Source organism: Scomber japonicus, chromosome 22, assembly GCF_027409825.1.
Source record: "Scomber japonicus isolate fScoJap1 chromosome 22, fScoJap1.pri, whole genome shotgun sequence".
Taxonomy (NCBI): Eukaryota; Metazoa; Chordata; class Actinopteri; order Scombriformes; family Scombridae; genus Scomber; species Scomber japonicus.
The window spans coordinates 21,341,620-21,369,009 of NC_070599.1; the positions used below are offsets into that span (position 1 = coordinate 21,341,620).

A 27,390-nucleotide genomic window follows, 5' to 3' on the forward strand; every position below is an offset into this window, starting at 1 on the left:
GCAGAGCTCCAGTAGTAAGCTGCATTGATTATTTTGGGCCCATCACTCTTTTAACTCGATGGTGTATTGGTTAGTAAAGCTGACACCTGTGTAGTTTCGTCCACTTCAGCATAATATTAAGGATCTTAGAATAGCTTTGTTCTTGATCAGAATAACCATCCGACCAAATAGAAATTATGTTTTATGATTAATATCAATGTACAGGGCTTTTTACTTGTATTATTATTATTGTTGTTGTTGTCCATTCTTTTTTAACTGAGAGCTAAATCCTACACACTTCAACTCTAAATGTTGGAGTTTATTAATATTATAAAAAATAAATGACATACTGGGACTGTTTCTGGAGTCCTGGCAGGTTGCCTCGCAGGGACAAGATGATGCCAAGAAGTCACTGCCTCAGCCAATAAAACCAAAACGATTTTGTAAAGATGAAACTGTAGCTTTATATTTAAAATAAAAGGTATTAAATGGTATTGATCTTTGCATTTAACTCTTACCAAAAAAAGAAAGCAAATATAAGTATATTTCCAATGCCAAATGCCAAACTACTATTTTAAGAGATTGAAAAATTGCAGTTGGGTGAGCCAGCTGCTGCATTTTAAAAACACAAGACCAAGACTCTCACTTGTCGTCAATGGACAACTTCATTGAAAAATATTCAAACAAAATCAATTATACACAATTATCAAATAAAATGAGTGAAATAAAATTACATGAATGAGTCAAACAAAAACACCGTACAATAATTAAAAACAAAAACAACAATCAACCAAACACCTCTGAGGAGGACTGTAGAAATAACAGCAAACAATTACATTATTGCCATACCCCATACTTCAATAAATAGAGAACACACGCAAGTTATTATTTCACTGTCTGAATGACACTGCAAAAGACTCCCATGTTCACCTGTACACACAATAGAGCAAACCGGCTTACAATAAACCAGTCTGTCAGGCCACTTTCAGATATCTCAATCAGCGGTTATAAAGTAAATCCTCTGGAATCCTGCTAACCAGGAAGTAGCTACACTGCAACAGGCACTCAAACACAGCTAGCTTTATTTTCCCAACAGTGAGATGGAAAAAAATTTATGCCACTCTTATGTTTGCTGGATTTGTGAGATGACCAGGAGGAAAAGTGTACAATGTACTGAATGAAACTTCTATGGTGCCTGAGAAGTTTAAGCACTGGGTGAAGCTTAGTTTAACATAAAGACTGCAAACAAGAGGAAACATCCAGCCTGGTTCTGTCAAAAATAACAAAATCCACTTATACACATATTATATCGTGTTTGTTTGATTGGAACAAAACTTGTTGTATTAGTCATCCAGTTTCTATGCAAATTAAATAAGTGAGATATAACATGTTAATTAGTGAGCTTTAGAAGTGCTGGTAGGCAGATTTTGTTAACTCGCAGCAAGAAAGCAAATATGCTGCCTGCCTAACTGCCACTTGAAGGTCACATGAGCACCATAAACGATGGAGTACATACAGTTTGACATGTACACTCAGGTTTACAAAGATGTGACATGTAAGGCTTCAGACAGAACAGAAGATTTATCAAAAAGTGATACATTTAATATTTTGGTTTAAAATCCTACCTCATATACATACAGTAAAAAATACCAAGTTACTCTTAAATATTAAAAAGGTCTCTTACAATAACATGTTTTCTGCTTCATAACATCAATGAGGACCTGTGTGGACACTTAGGATTTGGGGACACTATTTGGCTTTGTTAAAAAAAAAGGAGAAAAAAAAGAACTTAAGTTTCATGCTTTGCAAATAGCAGATATGTTAGTATAATCTAGTATTATTTCATGGGTCCTTTTTTTTTTTAAGGCAAGAGCAACAGCAGTTTCTCGCCTCGTATTTTGGGTTTTGGTGACAGGGGGTTTTGTCTATCAGCAGTGAATCGATATCTTGTCAAATATTCAATGACTTCTGATTATGAATATTCACAGCATTTTTTTTAACTAAAACTACTGAAGAACATGCATAGTAATACCAAAACAACTTGATTGTAAACAGAGTGAATTATTGAAATCAACCCTAAAACTAGATATGCATCTCTGATAACATTACTATACCTCTAAAACCCTTCCATTGTAGATTTCATTTTAAATTCTTCTTTGAAATCAGAAGCTTATGCGGTCGAGGTGTTACTCTAATCTATCATCTGAGACTTTGCTTTTATTTTCTGAAGGAGAATGTGCTCGGCAAACTCCCTGACGGCTCCAAGTCCTCCGGCCGTGTGGCAGGTGTACTTTGAAGCTTGAACGGCTACCATTGGGGCATCTGCAGGTACTGCGCTCAATCCTGCCAGGTTGAGACAGCGCACATCTGGCTCATCAGTACCTGAGGAGAACAGATACACATAATTTACATAAATATGAAGAAGCACTCATACAAACAGATTTATTCTGAAGCAGCAAGGTCCAAGTTTCTTGTAAATGTAGGTCCAGACTTGTTGGCTAAGTCAAGAACAGACAATCTTGCCTTTCTTTACAGTACAAATCAAAATCATAATGCTTTAATCTGAAGGGATTTGGATTATAAATAAAACACCGAAATAATCTAAAATAAAATACATAACTGGATTAAACTGTATGTGCAAAATGTATGTTCTCTTGCCTATATCATCGTCATTATGGTTTGAAAATTTACTGCGGTTTAATATCAGCTTTTTACTGGCATATTTCAGAAAATCAACTTCTACATTTCTGTGGTTGTTGTAAACAGCTACTTTCTGCAGGTATCTGTTCTGCATTATCTGTGTCACCTGACGGTCTACGAGGCTATAATATTCTCTCCTCTAATATCTCTATGACTGTTGCATCCGACTCTCATATTAGTCATGGAGCGCTTTGTTTTAGACAGCCTTTTTTTAGCATCCAACTTCTTGATTTCAGTCACAGTACAGCACTTCTCTGATGACACATTGTCAGCAGCTGTATTAATGTTTTCCAATTGTTTCAGGGCCTCTAATATGACAATTATAAATTTGTGTGTTCATTTTTGACAGTTGTGATGTTGAAATAATTTTTACTCTTTGGTTTAATCTTTCTGATTTAAACTTACCTGCAACCAACATATATACAGAGTATCTAGACATTAAACTTATTGACTGACCAACACTATATTACTGTAAAGGATAAGCCGCTTTACCCATGTATGCCACGTCCTTCCAATCCAATTTCTCTTCCTTCAGAGTCTTCTCCAAATCCTTCTGAGGCTCCTCGCCCACCTTAACGACATGGCAACCCGTCCTCTCGGCCACTTTGTCAGCCAATGACTGGACCACTGGGTCTTTGCTGGAGGTCAACAGTATAACCTGTTGGTGTATGGAAGAGGGCAGTGTTGGCAATAAGGGATGACACAAGCCAATTCAACAAGTTCTTATAGTGAAAAATCAAACCTTCATTCCTTCTTTCTGCAGCATGCGGATGCCCACAGTGTCTTTGGTATTAATAGACACCATCTCCTCTCCGGATGCAGACAAAAACATCCTTCCATCTGTTAAACACCCGGATACATTACAGAACATCAGCTGAACCACCTCAGGCTTGGACGGACCAAAGTAACCATACCTGTGGAAAGAAGCAGAGACTGGATGAGCGTATGTTCTCAACTATCGATGGATACTGAAGAAGTGAAAATTGAGAATAAACAGACAAACAGAAAAAATGTATAGAGAAAGAAGTGTAATGGAGCAGGAAATAAACGTCAGAGCCTTTTGATTGACTGACACTTGAAAATCAAATATTCATGAAGAGGAGGACGAACAGACAAGTAGAATAAGAAGGAAAAAGAGACAGAAATGATCTAGCGGGGCTCCAACTATCGATTATTTTCCATTATCAATTGATGTGCCAATTGTTGCTCGATTACCCCATTAATTGTTTAGACTGTGAAATGTTAAAAAATAGTGTAAAAATGGCACAGGTAATTTGTCAGAGGCCACAGTAGTGTCTTAAAATTGTCTTCTTATGCCTAATTATCAGTCTAAAATGTTAAAATATTCAATTAACCGCCAAATATGAAATGGAAAAATGGCAGATATTTAGCATTCTTCTTGAAAAATGACAATTGATCAATTATTGGAATAGTTTCAAATTAAATTTCTGATAATCGACTGATCTGTCGGAGAGTAAAGCGTTTACAATTGTTTACAACTTGGCGGAAAGGAGGTTATCGTCACTAACCGTAATCTGGATGCAATGGTTTGTCGTTGGCAGTGTGATATATATTTGTCTGCCCTCAAGGTGCTGAGCATGTTTGTATGTACATCATCTGAGAATAGAGACCGACCAATATATCGGTCAACCAATATTATCTGCCTTTATTGACACAGATGTATCGTATCGGCAAATATGTTGACCGATATGTATCAATTTTCTTTTAAAGTTATATAATCAGCATTTTATGTGTACTTGATCATTTTTCTTAATACATGTTTTTTTATTCATAGCTAATTATAATGATTAAATTCCCATTATCGGCCAATATATTAATATCGGAATTTTTTTGCTCCCTAATATCGGTATTGGCATCGGCCCCTAAAATCCAGTATCAGTCGGTCCCTACCTGAGAACCCTCTGTTCTGCCACAGGCCAGTCGATGTCCACGTCTATGTCCACGCTGTACTCAGGCAGCATCTCATAATAGGCTACCTTACCACCCTGAAGAGAAAGAAACAAAGGGACAGAGAAAACAGAAGTAGCATGAGGTAAAAAAAAGGAAGTCATTTAAAATGTGAATGAACAAAAACATCAACAGGCCTATGATAAACCGTACCGACATGTTTAAGAGATACTACAAGTAATCATGCTGTCAAATTACCTGCAAAAGTCCTTTTTTCAATAAGAGTTCTTTCCTGGTGAAGTAAAAGGAACCGTTCTCACACAGTTCTCCATCCCAGTCTTGACGCCGAGGCCGGTTGGCTGGGTCCAGATTAAGTGCTTTGGTGAGGTCATTAGCTAGAAGGAGGAGACAGGGTATGGATTAAAGGACAAATGTTATACTGCATCTACAATTTATTTGCATCAAGAGGTCGATTTGACAAAAACTGCTGCCAGTTATGGCTTGAGGCTGAAGCCAAAGTGGGAGTAGCTTAGAAGGACCAGTGAGTAAGATTTAGAGGGATTCATTGGCAGAAATTTAATGTAATATTATACTGACTCTAGAGAGGGACTTTTGCGTTTTTCACAACTTTTGCAGCCACAGTAGATTTTCTAATGGGTATTCAGTTAGCTGCAATCTGCAACTTCACCACTAGATGTCACTGAATCCATACATTGGTCCTTCAAAGCTTTAACTTCTCTAGTGAAGAGTAGTGTCGTCAGTTATTCACTTTAACAACTCATTATGCTCTCAATAGCCACATGTCTTTGATGTTTGCTTTGTGGGCGTTGATTTACGTCTGTCATGCCGCATGACATGAACATCAGAATGTGGTGCAACAGGTTACTTCATGACTAAAGGTTTCAAACAAAGAACCAAAATGAAAATACCTAAAGTCCTAAAGTCCTAAATTATATCTTTCAAAGAATCAGCTCAAGTTGAAATGTATTCTTCATTACATAAATATGAAAATATGAATACAACATAACATTTGGTCAGGTACAGAGGAGTCTAAAGTGGAAGAACTTTTAAATAGAGATGATCACAATGCGGTCTTTTGAAAAATCATAATTCAGAACATATTTTTCAGCATTTTGACCCTGGGGCCAAAATGAACTCAAATTAAATTGCATTTACTGCTGTAAAACTAAATAATCCATATGAGATGTCAACAGGGATGGTGGGACTATTTTATTAACAACTGTACCACATCTGTCGACTTACATCCTTTCTTGACCTCCTGCCAGCGGAATTGGTGCCTCCGGACCACGGAGAAGACCGAGTCGAAGCCCTGCTTTGTGATCATGTCCAACGCCTCCTCCACGTGTTTCGGCTGGAGGCACGGGGCTGTAGCCTGGATGTTACAGATCACATCCACCTCTGTGAAGAAAGAGTCAACAAAGGGGGAAAGTGAAACAGGAAGCAGGATGTTGATTTGTCACTGATTCAACAGAACATATAGTAAAGTTTAGCTCATAAATAATCATCACAGAGAGAGATACCACACCTGGCTGCAAGTGTTTTCATTATATATAATGTATAAGTAGATAAATCATTTTGTATACGGGGCACTTCTGAAGAGACCCAAATAAAAGGTTCAATCAACCAATCAAGCTCTTTTTCACTCTTTCTTTTTTTGTGCCATCTTTAGGGACTGGGACCTTCTCTGGCTCTTCCCAGAACCTGGACATCATTGGACCTTTTACATGCTGAGACCCCAAGCAGCCCAGGAGGATTATGTCATCAATAAAGGAAAAGGAAAGACCCTGTCCACAAAATTACTGTAGCAGCTTGAAAGTCATGAACTGCAAGAATGACGGCTGACTGGAGTATCCCAGGTAAAATGTCAGAGTCATGATTAACAGGGGGGTTCTGCGGAAAGACGATCAACCAGCTCACCATAATGGGGAAACTGGCATCCCAATATGATGAATGGGGACAGTTTGACCTTTGCCCGAGCCAGCTGGCAGCCATTCCTTTCTCTTGACTTCTCAACTATGAATAGGGTAAGACATTTAATAAGTAATATCTGAAATCAGAGATTGGTGTCTTTCAGTTTCCTACACCCTCGTTTATTTGTGTAACTGTTTTTTTTTATTTGTGGGGGAAGACAGACCTGGAGTCATGTGGTCTCTGGGTGAGTTTCCGTATAACAGAGCCATAGAGCTAATATACAGTCCCATCTGTAAGATGTGTATCAGAAAGGCTTTAAATACCCATAAATAGATGTCAACAATTATGGTTTACAACTTGTTTTGAAGTCATATTTTTAAATTAGCTCTTGATATCCAATTCAACACTGGCGGTTCATTGGTCTCATACCTGGGTTGAGCATGGCAAACTCTCGGAGGGTGTCCAGTGACGTAGAAGAATCTTTGGATACTTCAGGGCTCCTGCGATGCACCTTTGCACCCCACGATTTTGCCACCTTCTCGATCTCATCATGGTCTGTTGATACCCACACACTGAGGAAAATACAGGTTTGATTATTATTATTGTAATTATAGTTATATTGTATTTGAAATTACCTCTTTTCATACATACTCCATTATCTTAATTTTATGCTCTACATTTTTTAATCTGTTACTAGTGTGCTATTGCTGGCAAGAAAAATGTATTGATTTAAACTATGAAACCTTCAAGGGAAAAGAAAAAAAAAGACCCTAACCCATAACTAGTTTGTACAGTAGTCATATTTAAAACAACTTTACACCAACCATAAGAGTCCAAAGTCCATTCATTTTAAGTTTAAATAAAATGTACTTAAAAATATCTTCATAGCTTTGTTGTTGTTGTTGTTGTTTTTTACATGTTCAATTAAGGTGCCATACTGTTTCAGTTCAACAACTAATCGATTAAAACAGGCTTTTGAGTGCAAACACAACATAGGATGGAATATAACATCAAATACATTATTCTGTACACTTACCCTAACAGTTGAAAACATTTGTTAGAAAACGAGAAAATTAATCAAAAAGTAATGAAATGTAATAAGGTACATTACTTTGATTAAGCGTTGTAATACTTACATTATTTATTACATTGTAAAATAGGGTTAGTAATATGTAACCTATTACATTTCCAAAGTAACCTTGACTAACCCAGCCTCATAAAAGCTTAAGATAAACTTTGAAATTGATGTGTGCAATGAATGACTGTGTGGACACACTGTGGATTTTGTCCCCATCACTTTACATTGAAAGCACATTATGAAGAGATCTTCTAATGGTTAGTAAGACATTCACTCAAGTGGGACATCTAAGCTCCAGTGCATCACTTTTTCTTTTAAATTATTTTAAAGCTAACTAGCATATGTGTACTGTGTAAGTTATATTGTTTAAAATTACACATGAATATACAGGCTGCTAATTGTTTAACCTAAAAACTATGGGTATGTGGATTTTGTCCCCACCCCTTTACATTGACATATCACATCATGAAGGGATCTCCTTATGGTCAGTATAAGAACAGGAGGAAAGATTAAAGCAAGAAAAACCTGTTTCAACGTTCATTTCAACACCTTACTATTGTTTTAAGACAAACATGGAAAGACTGCAAACTTACCCTTTAATAAGGGATGTAAAAGAAAAGCAGGTCTATACACATACAGGTACATATTATAATTAGAGCTGCACATATATTTTTAAACATGCTGTGTTTAAATGAATTTGGAGCCAGTTTCTTTAATATATCTTTTAAGATCTACCTGTTAAACCTGCCGGTGTCCACAGCAGCCCTCAGCACCCATCCAATGAGAGGAACCCCTGCTAACATTTTGATGTTTTTTAGAGGGATCCCTTTGCTTCCTCCTCTCGCCAGGATCACAGCGGCTACGTGTTCATTGCCATCCGCCTTTGGCTGCTTTTGAGCGGCTTTCACTCCGTCCTGCGTGTCGGTGTCTCCGTGGACTCTCTTCCGTGAAGCCATGCCGGCTAGATGTAGATTCAATCGATTCAAGACGGGGAATCAACAACAAAAAAGTCACCCCAAAAAATGACAGTAACTCTACCACAACTAAGCAAAGGTTTCACTCCTATGAATGAATTCCGGATGTACTTCTTCTAGTGTTTGATTTGTGGTTTCTAATTTGCAATAGGCAGCTCAATACTGCCATAGTTTCCCCCAGAGGAGATTTTTTCTTTTTAAAAATCAAGACTACCTTACTACTGGTGTTATGATTTGGTCTAGTGCTTCATTGAAAGAGATAAATAATCCAAATCAGAATACTTCATTAGTCTCAAAAGGGCAATTCATTTCTCCAGTTAGCTCATTCATAATAAATAGAATAAAATATAAAAAGACAACAACAATACAGCAGCTGTCTTCCACCGTCAAGCATCTTAACAGCAACCAACCATTGATGCACAGTGAAAAGCCAGATGCAAATAATCAACTTATCTTCTGTAATATTGTGTAATTTTTTAATATTTTTAGGTGGAGGCTTTAAATAAGCTCATTTTGGGTTTTCTGCCTCTCCCTGCACTGTATATTATCTGTCATTATCTGTCTTTTTTGGTGTAATTTTTGTGCAAAAGTAAAGAACTAAAGAACATAAAGAACTAAAGATCAGTGGGTTATGCTTGTTATGCATTTATGGCCGAAGGAATTAAAATAATTTGCATATCGATAAAGCTGCATGTTGTACTTCACTATGGAGACGTATTGCTTTCTCCAAGGAAAAAACTGTAAGCCTCTTCTCCTAATTGTGACTTATGTATGTCATAATTATGACTTAAGTATGTCATAATTTAACTCAAGTATGTCATAATTTAACTTAAGACCACTGGCTTATCTCATAATAAAACTATGATTTACTGCCTTAGCTCATAATAAGACTATGACTCACTAGCTTTACAAGAAGAGATCTCTGAGTATATTAGATAGAAAGTCAATGTTATGACATATTTTCTCTGTATTATGAGATGTTAATTCATAATTATTATACACATTGTATGTAGTTTTGATATAAAAAGCTATTATTAGTCAATTATTAGATTATTTTCTTGTAATTGTGAGATACTAAGTCATAACTATGATATTTTCTAGTAATTATGAGATACTAAGTCATAATTATAAGATAGTTTACTCTTATTTATCAGATACTAAGTCATAATAATTAGATTTACTTTTAGTTTTAAGATAGAAAGTCATAATTATGATATTGAAATAGTAAGTCACAATTATGAAATCTTTTCTTGTATAATGAGTTAATTAAATGATAATTACCAGATAAGGCTGCCATGTGTTTTCCCTGGTGAATGCAATATGTTTACATACTTTACAATGTGCAAACAGTGTGCCAGGGCTCGTGTTTTGTGGTACTGCCATGTTGTGTGTGTGTGTGTGTGTGTGTGTGTGTGTGTGTGTGTGTGTGTGTGTGTGTGTGTGTGTGTGTGTGTGTGTGTGTCTTTTAGTGTTGCAGGTCGGGTGGAGCTGGAGACCATCCGGGAAGCGAAGGCAGCTGTCCACTTTCACCCATTAGGTAATAAAAGACCTGCTCCATCCTGACAGCCAGGAGGCTCCCTCTCCCCTTGCACCACCTTGTGTTATGTTAGGGTTTGGATTTTTTTTTTTATAGTTAATGGAGCATTTCCTTATTTAGACTGACAATAGCTCCATCTGCCAGCCTCATCTGGTTAAACAAAATGAATCTCCTTTGTTTTAATTAACCCATTGTGTGTGTGTTTTACATTTTATATTTTATGGTCTATACTATACTGTAATAGAATAAAGAAATAAATGGTGCAGTAGAGTAAAAATATTAGATTTTATGAGTACATATAGATAAGAGATGAGAGCAGTTGTGCAAATATAGACACTCAAATGATCCAAGCTTAAATCTCAAAGGCACAGGGAATACATAAGAGGCCTGGAGTCCTTATACTGTACAAGTACAAGACCACACATGCAAAAAATGCCATATAGAATAACACACAATGTGAAATTAAGAAAAAAGTGAACAGAAAATGACAGTTCCCAAATTTAAACTTGATGAATGTGCCCTCATATAGATCGAAACTCTTGTGTGACGAATGACCATGATGACTAATAACTGGAGGAGCAAGTCGGCTTTGATTTGCTCTTCTTATCTGTTTTGTATGTTGGCTGGGAGGATGGAGACTGTCATTAGCTTCCATCATACGTTAATCCGTGGGTGTAACAAAGGACATTCATCTTTTGTTCCTTTTTCTACACCTGGAGTTTTGCATAAGAAATACCTGTGCATGTAAAACACAGTATGACACACTTGTACATAAATGCTGCATGAAGGAGGTAATTACAATATTATTACCAATTACCCAATTAAAAGTAATTGTGTTTACTACTGAGCTGCAAGGACTGATGCTCATTGTATATCGTTTAGTGATTGCCACAGGCCAAAAGGTTCAGGAAGTGTGTAATGGATTAATTATGTCCTGGGTTTTAACTCCAAGGCTACATACAGGCTTGATGCCTGTGTTGATATATTAAAATTAATTCACATTTAACGGAAGATATGCTCTTAAACTGAGTGTAAAGTGTGCAAGCCGTAATATCTGGGTCAATATATCAATACAGACTGCAAAATCTAATCATCAAGATTTGAATTGACTGTGCATTTATAATGCTTTTGTTTGATGTATTACATTAAAATAAGTCATGTTTGAGGTATTTGAGTAAGATAAGATCTGCTGGTTGACATGTTACATTGTTGATTTAATATTTAGAAAAAGGTTTTTACATTAATGAGGCGAAAGGGGTCACTATTTGAAACTAAGCTAAAAAGAGGAGTGAATGTTGAACTTCAATTCTTTAAGCGGCTAGAAACATGATACCAAATAAATGCTACTACTTTCCAACATCTACTGGATGAATAAATAGGAAACTGTTTGCTAACAAGTGCACCTTATCAACTTCAGAGAAGATAATATGTGCGTATTCATTTTAATATTTGTTTCTGCTGCCCCCAAGTGGCCAAAATCAGGAAATGCAAGTTTGAAGGACCCTTTTGTCGATTGTGTCAAGGCTTCAGAGATGTTGACTGCTGTTCAGGCCCCTGTTCAGGACTCATTGACCTCTCATGTGCCTGGGCGTTCACTTTGATTTGTAAATGGAGTTCTGCTGGTTTTTCCTAAATCTCAACTAGAAACCAAAGACGACTGGGCCTTTGCTGTTAAAGCCCCAAAACTGTGGCACAGTCTGCCTATCAGGATCAGACAGGCAACGTCTGTAGTGTCTTTCAAATCACTCCTTGAAACATGTTTTAATTGGAAAGCTTGTATGAATGTTTGATATGTTGCTGTTTTATTATCACACTTCCAAAGGATTGTTCTTTATTTATACCCCCTTTAAGATTGCTGTTTTCTTCTCCTTTCTTTTGTTTTTAAATGCTGTTTTTTAATTTCCTTTTTCTCATCTCTATTAAGCACTTTGCAACATTAAGTAAAGTTTGTTATAATTTCTTTCCCAGTTTGTTTTCCTTAGTTTTCATGATGTTTCTCTCATGTAAGTCTTTTACCTTTTTCTGCTTCATTTTCATCTTCATTTCTGATAAGAGTCAGCCTTTTCTTATGAATCACACCTGAAAGCATAACAACATCTGACAGCTTCTAAATATAGACACACATTATCACATACGCACATACATACACAAACAATGCTACCTGACCAGCTCTCCCTCCCATTTACAGAGGAAACAAAACCTATTAAAAAATCAAGTAGGCAGACTAACTTAATTACATGATGCTGACAGAAGGAGGTCAAAAATCATTGAACATACAAGTTCAAAATGTCAACTTTCACAGTCTCAGTTTGATTTTATCACTGAAATCTCTCCAAACTGTACCATCTGACCGTCCAGCCACCAAAATCCAGACAAGAGAAGAGAGGAATTATTGAAAAAGTGTCAAAATGATCACATGCTCATCTGAGTTGTCTTCAGCAATGCTCACAACAACGAGCAGCAGTGAGTGATGTGCAGAACTGTCCCCTGACTCTCACCTCTCAGGCTAACTTATTTATGAAGGTTGCTTGGGGCTGAACATAACATAACATAAAAAAGAGGAGTGTAGACAATCTAAAACTGATTTAATGAGAAATAGGAGCAATAATAATAGAGAGACTTATTATCTTTTATCTTTTGTTAGTTTTATTACTTATTGATTGATTTATTGTCATACGATTGCTGTTACTCATTACGAGAGTTTAACTGTTCTTAATCACTGCGCAAGATATAATAAACTGCAGGTAACCATAGCAACAGCCTTTTTGCTTTGGGCTAAAATACCAGTCACCTATAACTGGTGAAACTGGCCTTACAGTGGGCTAGCAACAAACAAGCTTTTTCTCACTGAGTGGCCATGGTTTCAATATTATAATCCACTTCTGACCACAAGCCTGCTTTACATTGTGGCCTTCACCTCCTCCGACAGGTGTATCAGGTATCAAAGCACCTCACTGTGTGTCATCGCTTATACGTTACAGAAGGGAAATGGCCAACAGGACGATGTTCCCCCAAAAAAATCTTTGTGGAGGTTTACTTGTAGCACATTGACAGAGAGGCAGAAGACAAAGGAATAACAGTAGTTTGGAAGAGACCGTAGAGAAGAAGAAAGGTTGTCGATCAGGTTGAGCTGGTGTAAAATACACTCTGCTCCCCCTGATCCTGTTTTTTGTCTGTCTCACTGCATCTTTGTCTCCTTTCTGCTGTTTTAAATCTATCGTTGGGCTCAGAGGCATTTAGAAAAGAAGCTAATATTACACTGAAATTGATCATTCAGTTGTAATATTTTGGAATGATGAATCAGCAGTGGTGGAAGAAGTATTCAGATCCTTTAAGAAAATGTACCAATACAGCAACAACTTCAACAAGTAAAAGTCTTACATGAGAAGTCTACTTAAATAAAAGTACATAAGTATTATGAGTGATGTAGTTAAAGTATTACAGTAAAAGTACATCAGTATTATGAGTGATGTAGTTAAAGTATTACAGTAAAAGTACATCAGTATTATGAGTGATGTAGTTAAAGTATTACAGTAAAAGTAGTGGTTTAACAACTCATAGACATCTGAAATATGAGCCAAACTACACTGTTTTTTTGTAAGATGTCAAAAGAAAAAAGTTTGAAACTACTGGTTTCATCTTTAACAATGTGTTGTATTTTAAAAGCTTGTCATATTATCTGAAAAGTAACTAAAGCTGTTAAATAAATCTGGTGTAGTGAAGTGAAAGTATAAAGTAGCATCAAATAGATATACTCCGGTAGAAGTACCTAAAACTGTACTTAAGTACTTTCTACCACTTTGAATCATCTAGAGAGTGAATTAAATAGAGGAAAAGTGTCAAACAGTTGAAAAGTAATTGAAAAATATGATATCTGGACAAACTCCAGGGTAGATATTACCACACAGCACATAAATATTTGAGGCTTTCTTCTCACTTAAAAATCTTTTTAAGGCAAAACAAACATTCAAGAAAGACACAACAAGGAATGTTAAAGATGCCGTGAGGAAAAAAAGGTGTCAGTGACAGTTAGAAAGAGGATTTAAACTGAAGACAAAAGAGTAAAAGGAGGAAGGTTGATCATCTGCCCCAACTACTCCGACTGCCCAGGCGACATACCGTTCATTCATTCCTCCTGCACCACTCCTCTGATGAGACAACTAACCTTCATAACTGGTTCTAAATTCTTGTTGTCTCTATTTAGAGGACTTAACGGCTGAGGAAAGCTGTGTAAGTTTCCTATTTTAGACACTAGATTTTGTTGTTTTTATCTGCGCATGCAAATGGAAAACCTTGCAGAAGGCTTAAAGAAACTTTGCAAGTAAGTCAAGTAAATTACACTGAATACTAAATAAAAAACGAGACTTGACAAAAACAACAATTTGTTTAAGGCTCATGGAATAAAAGCTTACATCTGAGTGTATGTTAGAGTAAGCATGTGCAACTAGTAAGTGGAAATAAAACATTAACATCACAGGAAAATGATGTTATGATACATAATAGGGATTGGAAGAAGCAAAGAATTTAAGAGTAAATAGAATACAAAACACAAAAATCAAGATAAAAAACCATCAGTAAAGAAAAAGGAATAAGGTAAGAATGAGGTTTAAGAGCAGAAAAAGGTCTCAAGAGTCCCAAGACAACGTATACCTTATCAGTCTTATTGACAAGGCGACATTTAGGAACCGTTAAGGGCCCCTTCTAATGAGCGAGATCCCAACCAGCAATCAGGCTCATATACTGTATACCATGCAAGGCTATAACTGCACACTGAAGATATCGGGGTCATCGGGGATGTTGGTTGAAAGAAGTGCAGTTCACATACTGTAACTGACACTCTGTGACTATGTGCTTATGCTGTGTGTTGTTCCTGGAGCGACACTTGGACTCATGACTTTATGATTACTATGCAAATTTTGCTACACTAGTGTCATGGCACATTGGTCCAAATTGACATATCCCAACAACTATGGGGTTAAGGTTAGGGTTAGGGGTTAGGGTTAGGGTTGGGATTACCATGACATTTGGCACAGACATTCATGGTCCCCAGAGGATGATCCCTAAGAACTGCTTGTCAGACTACTTGTTCGGAACCCCCCCCCCCCCCCCCTTCCCCAACACCTTTCCATTGTCGGATTAAAAGCTGTGTAGAACCATCATTTTGATAACTTTCCGAAATAATCCAATATTATTTATACCCACTTCACACAATGATTGGCCAGCTCTGCCAAGTTCAGAATGACACCAGGGTTTGAATTTCACTCTCAAAGTCTTTTTTCTTTTCTTGACACAACTACTTCTGTCACTTTTTTCTGTGAACAACTGAGTGCAACACTACGACTTCCAGGTATTTCCATCCATTCCATCTATTTTCTGCTACTTATCCAGGGCTTGGTCACACCTTCTAACTCTCCCAAGGGATCCCAAGGTTTTCCCAGGCCAGGTCTTTCCCCCCTCTCTATTTACATGGTCCATTTAGAACAACTATGAATCCACGTCATGGTCAGACACCATATTGTACGAACTATTAATGATCGAGCACAGACCAACTTAGGCCTTTGGTGTTCCCTGACCCTTCTTTTCCTTGAGGAACATTTATGGTTTTGAGTGAAATGTCTCAATAAATATTGTACAGATTGTCATGAAATCTGATTCATACATTCATTTTCACCTCAAGATGAATTGTTGAACTTTGGGGATTTTGTAACTTTTCATCTAGTGCCAAGGTCAAAATTTCTGTTCATGAACTTATCAAGAACTCAATTAGGAATAAGGTAAACATTACACCTGCTAGCCTGCTGATATTAACACTGCTGGCATGGGTGTAGTCATGCTTTCCTACATAAAAGGCAAACTAAGCAGCCACAGCCTAGTTATGTCAACTTCACAATATCTTACCATAGAATTCAGTGGATAGTTTAACAGGTTAACAAATCATAGGGTCAGCTTTTCACTGTGTGAATTTGGTGAAAACTATGGTCCTTTATGGTGCTGGGAGACTCGTCCACCCACCACATATGTGGAATTTGACAACCAAAGACAACCTGGGGCAAAATTCTGTCCCTGTCAGAAATTTAGCACCAAATTCTCACAATATAACAGCAGCTACAACTAACAATTATCAACAACTCAACAAGAAAGCAGTATGTATAACACCAAATACAACAGCTGGTATGACATTTTGTAAGCGCGGTTTGTTGAATAAAATTTAGGGGGAAAACACACTTGTTCTCCACTTGAAAAAGTAGCAGAGGGGTGATGCGAGCTGCTTTCATACACTTTTTATATTGTAGCACTACAATCCGTAACCACATTCAGTGCACAATCTGACAGCCTTCTGTTGATATAATACAGTCTGCAGATTGAGACTAAGATTTTATTTGAAGTGTTGTATACAATTTGACATGCAATAACCTATGTGATAGTTGTTGTCAAAGTCTAAAGGTGCCTTAAGAGATACCCAATGTCCAGAAAATTATGCATTTTGTACTTTCTATAACAAGATGTGTGTGTCCACCCACCATTGTGAGAAAGTAACTCCCCCTCAGCTGTGAAACTGAAAACTGAAAAGATGATATAGTGTTTCATTGTGAACATTTGTGGTTAACTTGTGAAACAGAACCGTAGCAAGTGAAAGCTTTGCTACTCTTATTTAAGGTGGAAAACATTTGAGGTGAACCACATCAAAATACATGTAGGCGTCTGTTGAGTGATGGGCGAGGGAGGTTCAATGAATTAAGGCTACCTTCTATCTCTTACTTCTCTCTCCTTGTGGGTGTTATTATGTTCAGGTTTCAGGTGTTTCCAGAGCCCATTTAGTGGATGGTGTTTATGTGTGAGTGTGTGTCGGGGTAATTACAAAGACAAGAGAACAGTGGAGCGGCAGCAGGGGGTTGTAAACACACAGCAGGGAGGGAAAGGTGGGGCAAACTGTGGTCTCTCAATGAGACATTTGCATACCTATGGGCTAATATTTGTCTTTTCAGCTGTGATATTGTGCTAAATTAACTACTGTGATGCTGCTGTTGCTTAGATGTCAAGTATATACTGATACCATGGTGTCATCAGATCATCTAGAGCTAATATGAGCAGTGTAGTACGGTATTTCACATGTGTTAAAGCTGATTGGTGGGATCCAGTGTGTTTCCAGTAAAGTGACAAATAATCATTGTTCATGTCAATGCTGGAAAATAAGTAATACTTGTCTTAAAAGTACTGAAAGTCTTAAATGTCTGAAAGACTTAAATGTGTTTTACCCTAAAATGAATGTGACACATGTACAAGGTTGCATTTGATTTGAGGCCGAATTTACACATGCTTTACTCCTGATTCTGGCATTTTTTTACATGATTAAAAGGCTACGCTGACGCAAGAGGAATCCATCCAAAACTGAAAAAGACGCATGCTTTATTTTACTCCATGATTGACTGCATGGCTTTAATTTATTATGTTTGCCAGTGAATTTCTCCTAAAGGTGTATGTGTACTCGCCATGATTACCGAAGCTACTGGCCTACAATATTATTCAAACACAACATTATGTGAATGACCTGCACAGGCCTGCACAGAGACCCTTTTGTGATGATATTTACATATGTAGCTCATTCACTCACTAAAATTTTAAAAAAATTGTAAAGAAAGAGACTTCTCTAATAATATACAGAAGGCTAAGTGGAAATACATTCCAGTGAGTGATCGTTTACAGAGAAAAAAAAAGGGAAGAAAACCACATCACTGCCAAAATTGGCCTTTAAATATACAATATACCAGATAAACAGATATGATGAAGCTTCCTCCCTGAACAGTCTACAAAACCCATAGTGAAACTTGATTTCAGTCACATTTTTAGTCATTGAACTGTTTTGTTTCATTCGCAGTAATCCAGAGAGACCTGATGTACACGATGTTCCACTGCCACCAATTATGTCATTTGTTTCGGCCTGAGTTAAAGTTTCACTCATTCATCTTCAGAAATCAAACTTTTCAACCCTGAAAATAACACATTTCTATTGAAAACATTGACATTTCAACCTTTTTAGTATAAAAAAGCTCTAACAAAAAGCATCACATATTTAAAAAATGAGTCACTTTGGCCACCTGCTACCTGAGTTAGTCTAATCACGCTCTTTTATGGAGGTGTTTATTTGCTGGATGGGGTCAAATAATGCTCGCCTTTTGTCTGCTATTCATGCAGCTTCAGGGGGAAAGTGTGTGCAGGCCTGTGTGTGTGTCTATATTGTATAACTCCCTTTCACCCCCCCCCCCCACCTCACACACTCCCTGTTCCCCATATTTTCTTTTCGTCCTTTCCACCGTTCCCCCACGCCTTTAAGCGGAATGGAGAAGAGGTGGAGATAGAGAGAGGAAAAACTGAGACAGAGAGACAGAGAAAGGAGGGGGAAACCGGTTCAGCAGGTATACAGAGGCCTAACCCAGGCTCTCTGCAGCTTGTCACCGTTATTTCTGTGGCGCATGCGTGCTGGCGCTTGTTTCCTGCTTTTAAATGAGTACCTGTGCTGCTTTTGACCCACCTCTGTCGACTGTGTGTGTGTGTGTGTGTGATCAGGATACCATATCTGCCGTTTTTTCCCCTTATAGCCCGCTCTCTCTCTCTCTCACACACACACACTCCCGTTATTCCAGGGCGCTGTGGCAGATATCCACTGTTTACCTGTCCGGGTTGCTCACCTGAGCGGACTCACCTGTCCCGACGCCATAAGACTTTTTGTTTCCTTTTTGCTTCAGATCTGGACAGCAAATTGAGAGCAAGGTGTGTGTGTGTCTGTGAAGGAAAAGAAAGAGATTAATTTACGAACGACAAGAAAGACGCAAGGAGGAAGGAGAAAAGGGGATCGACACCTTCCATTTTTTTTTACCCCCCTCGCAACTTTTGAGTTTCCTGCTTTTGTAACTTTTGATTGACTATTACGTCGCGAAGAAAGCGGCTTCTCCAAAAACAAACGAACCCTTAAAGGATAGCCTATAAGGGTATTGGCCTAATTGAGCATGCCGAGGGCTTTCTTGGTAAAAAAGGCGAACGTTTCGCCGGGAAAGCGGAACTGGAGTGAACTCCCTGATCATGAACGAGGAGACATTTATATCCCAGGTGAGTCCACGCTGCTGTAATGAGCCATATTTGTCGTTTAAAAAAAAGTAGCCAAAAAACGTAGGTGGTGGCAGATTCTGACCGGGTGCTTTTACGCACGGATTGGTGGATTTGATGGGGGTTTGGGGTCCATCAGGAATGTCAGTGTGCCAGTTGAGGAGGAGGTCGGGTGGTGATTGTAACGGGGCCGCTGCAGTACGGGGCCACTGAATAACGGGAAACACAGCGGGCCGTGACAAGTGACTAGAGATCCTGTTTGTGAGGGTACACTTAAAGAAGCTGCGTATTGTATTTATTTTGACCTCTTTAAACCCCATTTTTATATTTTTGCCCCCCACAAACCCTTTTTAAAATTGTGGGATTCCATTTGTAGTAATCAATTGTTAATATATTAGCCAAATCCAATTAAAATCTCACATTAAATATATTACATCACAGCAAAAGTCGCCTTATTTACACTTTTATATTTTCTCCTTGTCATTCACTAAGGCTGTGTGTGTCGTGGCCTAAACAGCTATCTCAAGGGCCCGTTGCTTTTCTCATATCGACCTTCAACCCCTGATTGCAGTGTTCTTCCTTGTACAACATGCAGTCTAAATATAGGCCTATAAAGTCTACTCATTCAGCTCTGGGCTATTGGTAAAGTTTTACATTTTAATCTCCCTTATTAGGTTTTTGAATCATTGGCTGGAAATGATTAATCACAGCCTTAAAAATAAAAATAATAAACAATCTACCATCTTGAGACACGAGTCACAACATTAAGTGGATTAACCGCCCTCTCCTGTGATGACAGAATTGTTGTTATTGCCACATAAAATAGCTCAATTGGTTGCCCCAAGTGGAAAAAGGTGCAAGAGCTGACATGTAACCTAACTGTCAAATTTGAGCTTGACGCCTCTTTTCTTCAGCTTCACAGTGTGCTTGACACCGACTTTGCATTTAAATGACAAATTGAGGGAGTCCACCTCTTCCCCCAATAACTCCCCCTTCTCTCTCTCTCTCTCTCTCTCTCTCTCTCTCTCTCTCTCTCTCTCTGTCTTCTCGAAAACAATCCCCATTGTTGCCATCGGCAGATTTTTTTTAATTGTAAGACCAGGTCGGTATCAGATAACATATAACGGACTACACCCAAAACCTCCCTCTCCCTCTCTCTCTCTCTCACCCTCCCCCTCTCTCCCTCTCTTGTATCTGTGCCTCTTTTCCCTCTCCTCATCCCGGCCGTCACCGTTAACTTTTAATCATTGACTTTTACATCCTTTGTGGTGTCTGAAACCTGAATATTTGACTAGCGGAACCGCCACTAATTTCGGGGTGGTTTTAAACACATGTTAAGGAAGAAAAGAAAAGAAAAAAGAATTAATAGATTACCAAATAAAGTTTAATAATATTGATATTTCAGGTTTGATCCATAGTGAATTTCAAACCTTGGATACTCATTTTACCCACATAAATAAACAGCGAAAATGTGCTTATCTTACAGCGAGTTTATGTAATCTCAATTAACTCGGTTTCAAACATCCTAAACAAGAACCACTTATAGAAAAGTTACACTTTTTCATCAAAAGATCAGGTGTGCTATTAGAACATTTTCCTATAATAAACAGCAGAGCGTAATTACGTAATTACGTAAATCGAACACTCCTCACCAAACCCAACAACGGTCTCGGTTTAAGTTTCTGTATGCCGTTACTTGATGTACCTGCCTAACGTGTGTGTGTGTGTGTGTGTGCGTGTGTGTGTGTGTGTGTGTGTGTGTGTGTGTGTGTGTGTGTGTGTGTGTGTGTGTGTGTTAATGAGCGAGAGAGAGAGAGACAGAGAGGTATGATAATTGCCCACAAAAACAGGCGTGTTGAATACTTCTATGAGGCGCCAGATGCCATCAGTTTGGATAGCTATGTGTGTTTTTTAAGGTGTCTATTTTTTTTTATCTCTTAATACAGAAACATGTGCCAGGGCCTGTTGTGCCAACTTCTTGTTAGTTTGTGGTCTGTCAAGCCTCTTATTTCCACATATTACTAAAGTGCATCTTATATTAACAGCATCCCCACCAAAGAGTTTATCTACAATCAGGGAGAAAAGTACCTATAAATACAATAAATTGGGTTTAATAGAGAATTTTAGGAACAAAGGAACAAACAATTGATGCACAAAAAGAAGAACCTGATTAAAAAAAATAAAGTTTGAAAAAGGAGAAATAGGAAACCCATGTTAAGTCTCTCCTTCTTATTGATGCATTAATGCGTATTATTTGTATTCAATGTCTTCATTTTGATCTTTGATATAAATTTGAGGTATAACCCGAGTGAAGCTGAAACTGAATGATATTTTAGATTTTATTACAGGTTTTTAAGATAATATTACAATGTTATTGAAATGTATGGGGCAACCAGGACAATATAGTGGAGGATAAATGAAAGAAAGAAAGACATTTTATTATAAAATATGAATAAAACACTTTTATAATGTACACATAGTCAAACAGAAATAGTTTAACACGTTGTTGTTGTTAGAAAAAAACTAACCAAATGTAATTTATGTTGTTTTTTTTAAACAAAGAGTGAAACATACAGGATAAAACATAATTCTTTATTGATACCACTCTCTTGTCTGCGTGGCATATGAAGATAAAGCCAGCTGCTGGTTAGCTTAGCTCAGCACAAACAATGGAAAAGGTCTCCAACCAACGTGTTACATCTCGTTGTTCAGTCCATTCAAAAATCAATGTGTCATGTGTAGGACTATTTCTTGACATTGACTTGTCATCACAGTATGTAATTTATACACTGTGTTTTTTGTACCGATTAAAAAGAAAGACATAATTGTTTAATTTTGAGGTGTGCGTAGATATTTTTTTAACCTTTGGACATAGTCAGGCTAGGTGTTTCCCCCCATTTAGAGTGTTTATGCTAAGCTGAGCTAATTGTCTTCTGGCTCTTGCCTCATATTTGTTGTATGGACATGACATCTTTTCATGTAACTGTCACCATGACGTGAGTGTAATTTAAGCAGATAAAGTTTTTTGGTGGGTTATTTATAGGTTTTTGGATTTCTTGGTCTATATAAAGGTTTTTCATTGTTTGTCCTCAGGTTAATGTTTATTTGATGGGAGTCAATGTAACGGACCCTACAGACAGCCAACTGCTGCAGACAATACACCTTTGGCAAACACACGCGCACACACACACACACACACACACACACACACACACACACACACACACACACACACACCCTGTGTTTGATAAAGATATCTACCAACTGTTGACTCTCTCTCTCATAGCTGAGCGATGTTGCATGGATAGGAAGAAAATATTAAAGACCATTCAACAAAACACAATGTACCTACTTACTCTCCCTTTCTCTCATTTTGTAGAAACCTGTGGAGTCTCAAACTTACACACACACATACACACACACACACACCTAAGAATGAACACACACACTGCATTCATTAGTGAGGGGGAAGGAGGGGTGAACAAACAATACAAGATGAGATTAAATGTCCAGCCAGCTGCAGTCACCACAGAAACGATCACCATAGCAGAACAATTAAGAAACATATGAGGAATACAGTCTGCTGTTCATTGAGCTGAAATGATCTACTCACTTTTACAAATAATACTTTAAAATAAACCACCAAATAAGATCAGATTTTCACTGCTCTTTTTCCCCAAAAGAACATTCTTTATTTAATATACTATGTAGTTGTAGGAAACAAGGCTACATAGACTGGTTTAGTGTATAAGCCTGTGCTGGTAGATATTTTAGGAATTATAATGAAAGGGCACAAGATGCATACCTGTAAGCTGTTTTCACAAACTCTAAAACATGCTGTTGAATTTTTAAGGCATTGTAAATTCCTGAGATCAGAACTGCTTGACCTTTTGGTGGTCCATATCTTTAAGAGTCTTTGTGTTTGAGGAAGATATGGACTGTGTATTGTGCACACAGGGAAAATGTTGCTTTGTACAAAAGCATCAGGCAAATTAATGTGATGTAAAAACGGAGCACTGACTAAAAACATAGCAGTTAATCATTTATACTTTCTTTACTTTGAAAAAACAAACACACAGCTAGTTATAGTTATCGTTAGCTGTCTGGAGTCATGAATATTAGCTGTAGCTAGCTAGCTAAGTAAGCAAATGTTGGCTTAATGAACTAGTTGTGAAAACAGTCTCTAGTAGACTTTTCCTGCGGGTTCATGAATGATATCTTTCTAGACTGATGCTAAAGCTAAAGCTATATGCCCAATGCCAAAAGTTAGAAACCTTGCCAGTTCCCATGTCTCATGTGTGTTTCTCGTAGTATGTTTTTACTTTTCTACATTACAAGAGAAGAGGCCAATGTGTTTGGCAAACATAACACTGTCAGGGTTAATGTGGCTGTGGTTGCTTGAGTGCTAATTTCCCCAAATCCAATTAGAAGCAGGACTAATGTTAGCCTAAACTGTTATATCGTCCAGGACTGGTTTCCATACGGCATGTTTTCAAACTTTAATCTTACAAACAAATGTAGGTAGTTAATGATGTATTCTTTAGTCTTTGAAGTATTGCATTTCTCCAAAGTTGATCCACTTTCTCATCGCAGGCTAGTACAGCGCTACTGCGGCCAAAACCCAAGCAATGCAAAAATGCATTACCCCTATTCAAATAAATGGGAGGCCTGGTGCTTTTGCCACACCGCCTGATTTGGTCTTAATACACCTCCGGCAGTGACATCATTTAGGATCCTAGTGGCCTGAGGATAGAAGCTCTTCCTGAGCCTCTCAGTGTTTACGCTACCTTCTTACCAACCACAGCAGGGAACAAAGGCCGTTATGCGAGAAGTTGGGATCCTTAATTATTCTCCTAGCCTTTTTCTTGCAGCACCTGGTGTAAATATCCTTCAGGCGGGGTAGAGCACCACCTATTGTACTGAACGAACCACTCTCACGGTCATGTTCGGTGCTGTTTCCATACCAGGCAGAAATGTTCCCCGTCAAGACATTCTTGATGGTGTAGTATTAGAAATTCCTCAGTACTTGAGGGGACACCCGGTGTTTCCTCAGGCGTCTGAGGTGAAGCAGTCTCTGCATTGCCTTGCTCAGCACTGAGTTAGTATGCAGCACCCAAGTCAGACCTGCTCACAGTAGAGCCTCATTTGCATTTACATTTGGGTTTTATCTGATTTAGGCCCCACAGACTCAACTGATTCGTTGTCTTCACTGAGGTGCACCACACCTGCCTTTGGGCCGCCTGAACATGCACACAAAGAGATTCACACACAAACTTTTATGTTGCATGCTCAATGGTTTCTATAGACCCTACATCTCTCTCTGTCTCCCTCTTTCAGTGGTGTTTTGTTATAGTGTGCTTGTACACACAACACGCACACACTCACTTCCCTCCACATACACACACACACAGAGTCAAGCATTCATGCTTGCGGAGGTGGATTGTTTGAGGAAGGTACACAGAGCTGGTGCTGCAAGACTGTCTGGTCAGACAAGTCTAACTGTAGTGGTTAGGAGTGCGACTGTGTGTGCGTATGTGTGCGGGCATGTGTGTGCGTGCAAAATAAGTTGCACAAAACAATAGGCCAAAAGTGTGCACACCCACTCCCACACATGAATTCATACTGTACACATATTTAGCTCTGTATGTTTGCTAATTAAGAGATTGTGCAAATATGAAGCAGTGCAAGCTGTCTGACTATTGTGAAAGTCTATAATACAAGAAAGCTCAACCTCAGTGTCCTTGTGTGCCCTCCCTGTTCTGGTTCTCTTACATGTCTCTCACCCTTTTTGTTTATTTTTAAAGACATTTCTTATTTTTTTAACCTTTAGTTAAATTTATAGATCAGATGTTGTGGAGTAGAGTAGAGGTGAAAGTATGGTAACAATTAAAGTATGAAAGGCTTGAACCAGAGGATTTTTGCTTTTTTTGCTTCAAAAAAAATATCACTGGCATGATTAATTGATTATTAAAGTATTGTTGCATATTATTTTGACTGAGTAATCAATCAATCGAGTACTTGTTTCAGTTCTGGTCTAAAGACCAGTCTTCAAAGATGACTCTGACTCTTCCTCTCTCTCCCTCCAGTCTCCATCTTCCCTCCATCCGTCTTGGTGATGGATTCTGAAGCCAGCCCCGCCGAGACACCGCCGCTCTGCCTCACCAAGCACTCAATCTCCGACACGCGAACACACGCCGAGCTGCCATCGAGCACGGTGCTGGGTCGACCCCAGAGCCCCGTGGCTCCACCTGAGGAGAGGATAGGGATTAAGAGGAGGTCACAGGGTGGCTCCACATACATCCGATCCAAAATGAAGGTGAGGGAATGAGCAGGGAGTGACATACTACTGCCGATAGTGCCGATAAGAACATTTTTGTATACTTTTTGTAATTTTTAAGTTTTATTATTTAAAATGACAGTATGTGTCATCTTCTAAATGTTGAGCTTTACTATTTTTATCCCATGTTTCAGAAAGGCATTTAATTTTGGTATAAAATCGCACCTTCCAACACACCTTTCTTGCACCTTAAGTAATAAAATGAAATAAAATAAAATATTAGCTTTATAATTGCAGATAAATTAAAGTTAAAATGTTAAATCAATATCAACAATTAATTTCTGTTCCTATTTTTCTCTTCCTGTCTTTCTACCACAGGTAACTACAGGCGAGTTACCCCCTGATCCTTCTCTTCCTCTCCCTCTCCTTACTATTCCTACCCTGCCTTCCTTAACCCCACTTACCGATGTGATGCCAGTTGCCTTGACGACAACCCCTGCCCCACCGGAGACGGTCCCCACTGTCACCAGATCAGCAAGTCAAAGTCAGAGTTCATCGACGGGGGCATTTGTGTGTCAGGTATGCAGACAAAATGAGTTTATGCTGAAGCTATGAGAATAAAATCCAGAAACCAAAGATAATCAGTTGTATGACAAAGGAAGTCATTAAATCAGCACATTGAAGATAAACATAGCTAATGTTTGGCATTTTCCTTAACAATAAAAAGATTCCTTGATTATTAAAATAGTCGTCTATGTAGCAATGTTTTCATGACTAGGTGGTTTCTTCACACTAGTCCACCAATCAATTGGAGGTAGCAGGCAGTAAAACAGTATTTAAAATGGTTTAAAAAGTAGAAAATGCATTAGAATTTGTGTTTTTAAGGCTTCAGGGATACACACAACTTTTTTGGTATTAAAAACTGAATTTAAACATTGTGTGTTTACAGGAAAACTTAATTAAAGTATGTTTTAATGTTGAAATGGCCCTAATTGTATTGTTGTTGCATTTAGATTTGCCAGAAGACGTTCCAGTACCAGCGAATGTTAAACAGACATATCAAGTGTCACAATGAGACCAAGAGGCACCTCTGCAGCTTCTGTGGCAAAGGCTTCAATGATACCTTTGACCTCAAGAGACACGTACGCACACATACAGGTAGATACACACTCTCATGTTCACACAACACACACACACACACACACACACACACACACACACACACACAGAGGTAACAGATAAAAGCAAGATTATGACCTTTTACCATTTTTATACAGGCGTCCGCCCCTACAAGTGCAGCCTTTGTGAAAAGGCCTTTACCCAGCGCTGCTCCCTGGAGTCCCACATGAAGAAGATCCACAGTGTCACCCTGAAGTACGCCTACAAAGAGCGACGCAACAAGCTGTACGTCTGCGAGGAGTGCGGCCACACAATGGGAACACAGGACGAACTGATGCTCCACCTCCAGTCGCTTCACCCCGACAGCGCCCTGCTGAAGGGGAAGATTGCAAAGAGAGCATCAGGAGGGGGAGGAAGAGAGGGAGGATCAACCCCAGGTTCTCCCCAAGGACCTGATAGCGATGATACCACTGGATCAGCAGGGCAGTAGAGGGGAAGGAAGCCTGAAAGATCATCAAAACTCAGGGTGGATAGATGAAGGATGAAGGCATTCATTCATGGACGATTAGGTGACACGATAAAGCGACAGGTGGACAAAACATTAAACCAGATTACATAACCATGGTGAAAGTAAATGTATGTGTTTGTGGATTTAGGCAACTGCTGTTTATAACAAGGCTAAATTACATGTCTGACTTTGACTAATATATGAGATATCGCAATGTGGATGAGATTATTACGATATCTGACAATACCAACATATCCTTCTTTTGTATAGATGCGT

At 38.3% G+C, this 27,390-nt stretch overlaps 2 protein-coding genes across 2 annotated transcripts; one reads left to right on the forward strand and one right to left on the reverse strand.

Moving 5' to 3' along the window:
* Positions 1-1,067: 1,067 nt before the first annotated feature.
* On the reverse strand, positions 1,068-8,657 carry cmasa (cytidine monophosphate N-acetylneuraminic acid synthetase a). The gene is made up of 8 exons (XM_053343786.1): positions 8,333-8,657; positions 6,949-7,091; positions 5,851-6,006; positions 4,846-4,982; positions 4,591-4,685; positions 3,422-3,593; positions 3,172-3,337; positions 1,068-2,361 (listed from the first exon to the last, which is right to left on the reverse strand). Exons 1-8 carry the CDS (start codon positions 8,551-8,553, stop codon positions 2,171-2,173), a joined length of 1,281 nt encoding a protein of 426 aa, XP_053199761.1. The 5' UTR covers positions 8,554-8,657; the 3' UTR covers positions 1,068-2,170.
* A 10,456-nt stretch (positions 8,658-19,113) lies between these two features.
* Positions 19,114-27,096, forward strand: ovol1a (ovo-like zinc finger 1a). Its single transcript, XM_053343792.1, has 5 exons — positions 19,114-19,213; positions 25,297-25,526; positions 25,866-26,066; positions 26,501-26,645; positions 26,765-27,096. Exons 1-5 carry the CDS (start codon positions 19,114-19,116, stop codon positions 27,094-27,096), a joined length of 1,008 nt encoding a protein of 335 aa, XP_053199767.1.
* Positions 27,097-27,390: the final 294 nt, after the last annotated feature.